At 47.2% G+C, this 9,663-nt stretch overlaps 1 protein-coding gene across 1 annotated transcript in view; it reads left to right on the forward strand.

Annotated features, from left to right (window-relative positions):
* The window catches only part of eipr1 (EARP complex and GARP complex interacting protein 1), a 48,441-nt gene that overhangs the window by 3,407 nt on the left and 35,371 nt on the right, over window positions 1–9,663 (forward strand). The window contains exons 3-4 of the mRNA XM_005751732.1: window positions 1,570–1,702; window positions 4,418–4,574. Of these exons, the coding sequence (XP_005751789.1) occupies window positions 1,570–1,702; window positions 4,418–4,574 (290 nt within the window). The remainder of the gene's footprint in view (window positions 1–1,569; window positions 1,703–4,417; window positions 4,575–9,663) is intronic.

Below are 9,663 nucleotides of genomic sequence, written 5' to 3' on the forward strand. Positions count from 1 at the left end.
TTTTGCTCGTCGCAGTCCAACTCAAGGTTAATAGCCGCCGAGCTGACTTTGAGGAGGCTGAAGGATGCTGCCACTCCTCCTCCACCTCCTCACACCTCCTGCTTTCATCCTCTTGTTCAGCCTGTAAAAGTAGTGCAGGCGAGGGGAGTGGAAGTGCCGGGAAGGAGTTATTGTCCAGCGCAACCCCATTAACGATCCCCCGAGGTGCCGTAAGTGTCTTTCTTATGGGAGAAACCTCCATTAATTGTCTGATCAAACCTTGAGACCCTCACTTTTTTACTGCGGCGCGGGCCCTGAACCGCATTCAATCGAGGACCCTCTCAGAATAGATTTCCATCTAATGAAAGGAGCGCAGCGAGGAGGAGTTTCCATTAACTTCTCCTGGATAAAACTTTGGCTTGTTTGTTGAACTCGTGCGCTGTAAAACACTCAGCGGTGTTTTCAAGTGCGCTCCACGATTACTCCAGCTCACAGCGAAGGCACTGCGACTCGTGCCGGAGAGCCTCGCTGGGACGCCGAGCCGGCTGCACGCTGGCACAAAAGCTGGTGAAAGGAGGCGGACATTTGAAGGACGTTAAACGCAAGAATTCACTTCTCATTCCACGGTGAAAAGTGCAGGGTCAGCAGCACGTTACCCCCAGAATCAGCTGGTTTCATAGTAACTTTAGCCGCGGCACATTTTACCTTCAAACTATCAGTTGTTACAGAATTACACACGTGGGTCCAAATTTGGTGCTTTTTGATAGTTTTTCCAGCATTTTTGGTCCATTGTAGCTCCATAACAGGAGACGTCCACGTTACGCCTTCGCGGCTGGAAACATAAAGTCTGTTAAAGTTGGAGCCAAATCAGTTTAACATCCACCCTCAGAGATAAAAATCTGCTGTCGCTGATTCGCTCTGGGTCAGAATCATTTTCCTTAAATTCTTTCTGCTGATAAATGGAAAATGAAACAATATTTTCTTATTTGTTAAGACGATTTTAAAGTCTTCATTTCATGTCTGATAAAGTTCGCTCGCTGCCTGTTTAAGTAAAGAGAGTCTGTGAGATGAAGCTTTTGTAAGCAGAGCTCGGAGAAACTTTGTGAAGTTTCCTGAGGAAGATGGGAGAGTTTACAGTTCAGGTGCTGAAGATGGCGTCACAGGCCTCCTGAAACGTCCACAGTGTCCACGGAGAAGGATGAGAGGGATGACACGTGTCATCTCATGTAGCAGCGCTGTGTAAAGAGAGCCAACGCCGCTGAGCCCTCATCGGTTGGCTTTCCTTCCCCGACGTCTCCAGCGTGAATCCAACAGCTCCTCTCACAGTGTCTTAATCGCTGCTTTGAAGGCCAAATCGAGATGAAGATCTTCAGCCGTGTGAAGTTTACGGGGTAAAAAAAAGAAAAAACTGAACCAAAGCGACGTCTGCCTTGAAATTACTTTTACTGTCGCATTAAAATAAAAGAGGAACTTTCTTCTTCTTCATTCGGAGGAATCAGAGGCGCTTTGAACTGCAGTCGGTGTGAGTGGAGGGAGTTGCACCGGGTGTTTTTCAGCCTCATCCTCAGCACATCTCTGCTTTTCTTTCAGATCCACATCATTGACTTTGATGATGAGAATAACATCATTAATAAGAACGTCCTTCTGCACCAAGCTGGGGAGATATGGCACATCGGCGCCAGTCCTGCAGATAAGGCTGTGCTTACCACCTGCTATAACAAAAGTGAGTCCCACTGTTTCCTTCTGTCTGTGGCTCCATTCGCTGCCTCTTTATGTTCCTCTTTTTTTTCTGTGTGCATATATTACATCCTCCTCTTTTTATTTCCACTTCGGTATGTCTAATAACCCTGTGCAGCCGCGCTGTCCTCACAGGCCTAACGTCAGCAGCTGCGTTATATATCAGACTCTGATAGAATCGATACTAATCTGTGAACACGAGGAGCCACGTGAGTCTCGCTGTGGCAGGATGAAGGTCACACAAACGTTTTGTTGATCTTTATTTACAGAGAGTCTGCTCGCACGTCGCACGGGCCCGCCGGTAACCGGTAAAATGAAAGGAGCCGAGCGGGCCTCGGCTCTCGTGACAGGAAATGCTGTTTTATTTAAATGAGTGCAAGTTTCCACTATGACGCACATCTGTAGGAGTCTGGGAGACCGACTGCTGCAGATTCCCGTTTCTCGAAGTAGCAGCTGCTCAGCAGGTCGCAGTTTGTTCGCATTCTCCAGGAACGGCGACGCAGAAACCCCAGATCACCCAATCACAATCTGTCACCACAGGACGCACCATCTAATCTTCATCAATAATCAATAATAAAGATGAATAATGTTTGAGTATTTTATCCATCAACTATATACTGAATGACTCGTTCACTTGCATTTAGTAGAAGCTTATATGAGGAAAACGGCTGATAAACGAAGCATCTTTGGCGTGAATCAGAAAAATCTGTGCTCAGAAAGACAAAAACCTGAAGTAGAATATGAAGACCGATGTCTCCACAAACCCGACAACAAACAGAAGGAAAGATGTAGCAGACGCCTCAGGCAGCACGACACAGCGGGTAAAACCTACGGACCCAACTGAAAACTGGAAGGACCAAGATCCCCTTCAATAAAAGGTTGCACGGGCGTTTCCCACCAGCGAACCGTCCCAGTGAGCTGCCGTCGCTCTAAAAGGCCTTTTTACACAGTGAGCGAAAAAACTACACGAAATTCAGAATTTTTCAGATTCAAATTCGTCGTGAGGTGTACGCACACCGAAAGCGAGAATGCGCCGTGAATAAACCGGAGTGGACGAGAATCAGTGACGAGCTGATCCTGATGTTCCTGAATGACAAAAAAGAAGAAATGCAGATTCTGGTTCGTCTTCTCAGGACCGGGCACAGCAGGGAGGAGTCGCTGGTTCAATCCCAGAGTCGTGCATGCTTCAGGATGTCCGCGGGGCAGTCGGGAATCCCTCTAGAGAGCCGACTGACCCGTAGCCATGTGTCTGAGGTCAAACAGGTTGCATGTTTCAGTCCCAGTGAGCGTTTTTGAGCTGTGAGCGCACTTGTTGCCAAATGCAGTGCTCTAATTGGTCAGATTTGAGACACCACATCATCGCTGTGAGTATCAAAAACATTTTTAACACACGAGTTGTGAGCTTTATATTAAGCACTATAATAAATATCACGTGACCCACAGCTAAGAGTGCATGAATCCAGCAGATGTTTTTGTAACACAGCCGTCGCCCCCTGGTGGCCGTTAACTTCCGGACACTACGTCGATCTTTTGGGATGGTTTTTGTTTGTTGCGCGAACCCAGACGTTGCGTCGCTCGCTCGTTGGTGCCTGATGCCCTCTGGTCTCGGTCGCACTTCAAAACGAACGTTTGAGTCTCCCCGAGACGTTCGCCTGGATAAATAAAGGCTTTTAATAAAGCTAGACTGGTGGAGTTTGAGCTCCTCTGGAGGATAGAAGGCGGAGAGGAGACAGCCGTGTCAGGTGGGACTCGGGGCGGATCGCTCTGGGACTGGGTGTAGTCTCCACGCTCCCCCCCTCCATCTCCGTCTGTCTGTCAGCTGAGTTCTGCACGCTCGAGTTCACAGGATGACAGCCACGGTGGACGGCCCACCACGCGCCGCTGCCCACACCGACACCGGCGCAACCCAAATATATAGAAACACAACAGGCAGCACACTGCAGCGCATTAATGCAGGGCTTGCACAGAGCCCCGGCGTTTGCTCGGCCACTTAGTCCGAGCGCAGGCTCGTCTAAAACCACTCAGGAAATCTGTGGACTCGTGTCGCCATGCTTTTAATTTGACAAATAGGCCTGCCCACGCGCTGCCAATACGTACACCAAAAAGAAATGAGTCTTTCTCTCCCCGTGCTCTCCACCCGCAAACTTTTAGTCCAATTACTGTATGACTGTACTCTACTCTACATTTACTCCTCTGGTTCCAATTAGCAGCTCCAGCCCTGGCGTGGATGTGCCAAAATAACTCGTTTATTATGTGGATTAGGAAGAGAGCGTAGTCACATTAGTGCCTGTACATCTCACGCACACACTAACAAAGCTTATCCTTATGCTCCAGTCACTGGTTTAACCTGCTTAAGAAGCCACCGGGGATCGTTAACGGTTTCATTTATTAAGCAGTGATTCAGCTTGAAACTGGGTGACAATGAGGAAAAATAGAAATTCAAAAAACAAACATTAGCAGCGCTTAGAGGTGGACTACTTTATCCACCTGGAATGTACTCTATGCACTATGTTTTTCATGCAACACTTTTTATTTCCAGAGTTTAATCAAAGTTGAAAGTTTGGCAAAATGTCTCAAAATATCCTGATTTAGATATCGGGGACTCGGACCACTGTCCCCACAGTATCAGTAAAACAAGAGCACCCTCCTCCCTAACACTGTGTGTGTGTGTGTGTGTGTGTGTGTGTGTGTGTGTGTGCAGCCAGCGACAGCAGGGTGGTGTCCTGCGCGGCCGTGTGGCGGATGCCCTCTGACTGGGAGACAGGAAACCACGAGTCACCTGACGAATCCGCCCACAACCCCCAAACCCTGGAGCTGCTCTGTCACCTAGACGACAGCACCCACGGCAACGCTGCCTGGTAGGTGTTGCCGGGGAACCGCTCAGAGTCGTGGCACAAATGATGCAAGAGCTCCTTTGATCCGCAGTAATGTGTTCGACTGCTTATTAGAAGACGGGGTGTTAATAATAGACTCCAGGACGACCTGCAGCTCACAGAGAGTCAAATAAACGACAAAAAACACATTTCAAAACTCCTTTAAAGCTTTTCTCTCAATTCAAAATATCTTCAGCAAACTTTACTATCAAACGACACACTTGTGAGCAAAACTCTGCACGGAGCACAACGCAGGCTTTATAATGAAGGAGGAGGCTGACTTTGAAACAGAGCGGCTGGAGGCCGCTGTCAGGCCTAAGATCAACTAGGCCCCTAACCCAGCAGGAATGTGAGTGTAGAGCTGCAGGTTCGAGTCTCTCCGGGTGTTTGCACTGTCATAAATAATGTGATCATTTATGTGTCTTCATTTGATGCTCCCAAAGCTTTATTAGGTATCACATATTTGAGAGCGAGGCAGGAAGTCGTCATAATTACACTGTAACAAAGAGTCAGCCTTGGATTTTGTAGCTTTTGCCTTTCTGCAGATACTTGACATGAAGTTGAGGCTCAATAAAGCTAACACTGGTATGTTAGCACCAAGGTGCAACCTCTGCAGCTGAGCAGAGAAGCTCCAAAAGCTGCAGTTCCTCTAACGTGTGTGTCCTCCCGCCTGTTAGAAAGTCCTTAATTACAGATTAAAATGCTGTGTGTGTGTGTGTGTGTAGCAGAAAGAATTTCGAATGGCCGCCTGAGCGGCGCCCTATGAGTCCCGGTCCATTTCATTTCACTCTGGTTGTAGTCACGGCCCGATCCTTTTGTCTTACTGTCAGAGCTCCTCGCCATAACTCAGAGCCCCACGAGAGCCAAAATCAATGCCCCCCCACCCCCCCGCCTTTACTCCACTCTTCATTGTACGCCTCATGATTGCGATCATTTTTAGAGGCACCAATCAGTTAGTGTGATGCATACTGCAGGTGTCTGCGAGGGAGAGATAAAGATGGAGGAGGTGAAGAAAACAGAAAGATGGAGGGTAGCTCAAGAAAGGAGACGAGACCGAGGAGATTGAATTTGTGCAGTTCTGTGTGTGAGTGTGAGTGTGTGTGTGTGTGTGTGTGTGTGTGTCAGAGGGCAGGTCAAGCAAGGCTGCTGGGTAGAGATTGATGTCTCTGAGCTCCACCATCTTAACACACCGAGAGCTGTAACCCTCACAAGGGCACCAAACTGTGTGTGTGTGTGTTGTGGAGTCTGGATTCAATGCTGTGAAGCCTGTAGCCTATGCTGTGCACTATTGGCTTCTCTAGATGGATGGCTTTGGTCTGTTGCCCACCTCCTCCATCTCTCTGCTACACACACACACACACACACACACACACACACACACACACACACACACACACACACACACACACCTACCTTATCTAGTGTGGACTGTCATTCTGCACTGGTCAAGAGGGGACCAGTATTTCCAGTATTTTTAAGAAACAAAATGTAAAAAGGAAAATTTATTTTAGATCAAAAAAAATACAAAATAACTGCAAATACAAAAAACCCCAAAACAAAAGCAACCCCGGCCCATGTTTACCCATCAGTCTTCCACAGATTGTGTTACAGCGCCACCTGCCTGTAGTCCTCATGTGATGTGAAGCTGTCACAAAGCTTGGTGGAAAGCTCTCCTTCCTTGCAAGCTCCATGTAGCTGCTAGCCTGCAAGGGCAGAAGGAAGGTTGCTGCTGCTGCTAGCACTGCTGTTGTTAGCCACAGTGTGCCATGCAATGTGACATCTTGTATGTGCGTGGTGTTGTTCATTGCATCAGCGATGTGTAACAGCAGAACCTGCAGGAGTGCTCGTTTTGACCCCGTCCTGCTAACAGCAGCAGGGATTGCAAAGACGTCATTTCTTCAACAAGTTGTTTTTAACTTTTTGGTCATTTTAAGGACATTTTGACAAAACGAGCATGTGGGATTAATTTTGGCTCTTTATTAGTTTTATAAATGATGTGGATCATTTTGTCACAGACTACAAAGGTCAGATCACATTAGCTGAAACCATCTGATGGCCCACTGCTCCTCCATCGCTCACGCACTCCCCACTCTGCCACGGTGAGCCTCTGCTTGTGTTGGTACATAGACTGTAGTCAACAGCAGTTACGGATTGGCTATATATAAATGATATACATCAGTAAATAATATATATCTTTATGACCATTTAAAATATCGCTATAGAAAATTACACATTGCTGTAATTTCTGCCCTCTGGACAAATAAAGAGCTTCTGACAGTGATTTAGATAAAAACTGATTGCAGCTTGTGGTAGGAATGTTCTCTGTGGATCATCCATGAGATATGTTTGATAAGTCATTTACAGCAGTTTAAATACAGGAAGTCACTGTTAGCCACGCCCTGTACAGCCCCACAGTAATTATTAATCTTTTCTCTAACTGTATATTTAGTCATCAATCACAGCTGTGCCTGATTTACTAAAATGAATTTGTTAAAAATCATTTAATCTCATTTAAAGCAGGACCAACACAGGACTGGAAGAATGTCCTCACTGTCGGTCCTGTGTCTGTGGATTTGTAATGACACAGCAGTCCACGGTTAGATAGCAACGCAAGTACACACACACACACACACACACACACACACACACACACACACACACACACACACACACACACACACAGTGATAATGCTGGCAGCTTGCACCACCCATGCATGTTTGTGTGTGTAAGAAGACAAAGAGTAAAGAGATCTGAGTTCTTATGAGGCTTTTTGTCTGTTTTGTGTGTTTGTTCACCTGCTTGTGTGTCCACTGTAGCGTGTCCGCATCCTTCATGTGTGCGTTTTCCGGTTGCCAGCAAGTCCCTCCACTCTCAGCAACAATAACACTTTTTTCTTCCCCAAATCCCCTCATTGTTTGGGTGGGCAAACATTCGAGCCTCTGCCCGTCGTGAAGCGTGCTCTGAATGGAAATATCGGTAAAGCACACCCAAAAAAATAAAAATAACGGGACTAAACAAACCTCGGGAAAAATCATGTTGTGTTTTTTTTTCCCCCCTCTTCCTGCACTTGGTTTCGATTGGGAGCCTTGCCAGATGAGTGCATCGATTCCCGTGGAGCCATTTGAGCCAATCACGGCCCTAGGAGGGAGCGGTAAAGCGCAAAAGGCAGCGAGGTTGATTTTCTAAAGTGGGGTGTGACAGGAGGGGGTAGGAGGTGTTTATGGGGTGATTGTGTGTGTTTGTGCGCACACACACGGATGCAGCCATGTGTGTTATTGTTGTGTGGTCGTTTGTAAGGCCCGATGGGCTCTGCTCTCTGTCTGCGTCCCAGCCCCGTCATGCAAAGAGTCTTTGTGAGCCTTATTTTCACTGTGAGCGTCGCCTCGTCTCAATCAATTGGACCCCCGACGTGGGCTGTCATGTGGACTATCAGCCGTGTGTGTGTGTGTGTGTGTGTGTGTGTGTGTGCGTGTGTGTGTGTGTGTATGCAGGCGCTGGGCTGAAGCTTGTAGCTCTGCTGCTTTTTTCCCGTCTGTGACGGCAGCTGCTGCACAAAGAAATAATCTGTCTGCGGCTGAGCTCGCAGTTACCTTAAATGGTAATTCCAGTTTATTGTGACCCCACCTCCACCTGTATCATTACAGGTGGAGGTGGGGTTTGGCTGTTTTCCACAGGGTGGTTTATGGGACTCCTGCACGGTCGGCACTGCAAAGCAGACTGAAACCTCTGGGGCTGAAAACTGAAGCTTTCTAGTATCCAGGACACAAAGACACACAGGAAACAGTCCACAGGTGGAAGATGTTAAAATCAAGCGGTGTCCTGACCCAGAGGGTCTAAACATAAGGCCCAGGGACCGTCAAAGGGTCCAATCCAGCCGATTGAAAGGCGAAAAGGACGTAAATTTGAGGCTGTTTTCACCAGTTTTACAGCCTGAATAGAAAAAAAATCACCTGTTGCTGACATACAGCCAAATAAACATTAATAACAGAACAGTTTAGGTTTTTCATTGTGGAGGTTTCTATTTATTTTATTTTTTTCATTCGGGATTCTACTGTGAAGGAAAAGCAGGACTGAAAACGTCTTCTTTTAAGTTCCAGGGTAACGTGTGTCTGTAAGTCTGAGCTGTGCTGATGGCGTTCTGACTGCTTTACACTAAACAAAGGAAACAGGTTTGAGCCTGCGTCATGGTAATAGCATGTAAATATCCAGATTCTTGACTCTTTTCAGTTTGGGTGGAGGTTGTAGCTTAGATCGTCCCACTGGTGATGTTAGGAAGTGAAGTGGTGGAGATGCAGATGTGGCGAGTTTGTACGTAGCAACACTGCATTTGTCCGTCCGTCCTGCAGCTCCAGATGCTCTGTTTGTCCCTGTGTTCATGCCCAAGAAGGACCAGGGAGTATTTGTGTTGGCTTCTCTGTAACGGGGGATTAAACTCATATGGATGCAAAGCACAGCAGAGTGGGCGAGCAGAGAGAGAGTGCATGGCTCGACGTGGATATATGGGGCTGTAAAAGCTCTCCCAGCATACATTCCAGTACACAGCGTGCCAGCTTGTTGCAGAGCTCAAGGTCAAACGCACATAACTTGGAGTGTTTCATAAGAGAGAGAGATGGAGGGAGGCGAACTGTCTGCCTCTCAGTATTGCATGAATTAATTGATCCTACAGGGAACGATGGGCTGTGAATCCCAAAGCGGAGTGTGTTTTAATTGGTCCTGTGGTGTGCTGAAGTGTGTGTTTAGGAAGGAAGGAGCGGTGGTATCGAACATGCTGCAGTCGCTATCGACAAGGTCTATGTGGAACCCTCAGTGTGTGTGTGTGTGTGTGTACTTGTTTTGCTACATTAAAGGGACAGAGTGTTCACAGGGCTTTTGTGGGGACTTGCCTTTCTTTTGGGGACACAAAGCATCAATCGATTGATCAGATGTTACCTTTGATTGTTAGTTTGGCTTCCAACAGTTACAGTTGGGTTCACGAGTTTTTGGATTATGCTAGCTTGAGTAGGGCTTTGCTTAAGTCTACCCTTGAGTTAATCTTATCCGGTCGTTAAGTGATGACGTGACGAATCCTACTTC

Source organism: Pundamilia nyererei, unplaced genomic scaffold (genome assembly GCF_000239375.1).
Source record: "Pundamilia nyererei isolate P.nyererei 1_Seehausen unplaced genomic scaffold, PunNye1.0 scaffold00324, whole genome shotgun sequence".
Lineage (NCBI taxonomy): Eukaryota > Metazoa > Chordata > Actinopteri > Cichliformes > Cichlidae > Pundamilia > Pundamilia nyererei.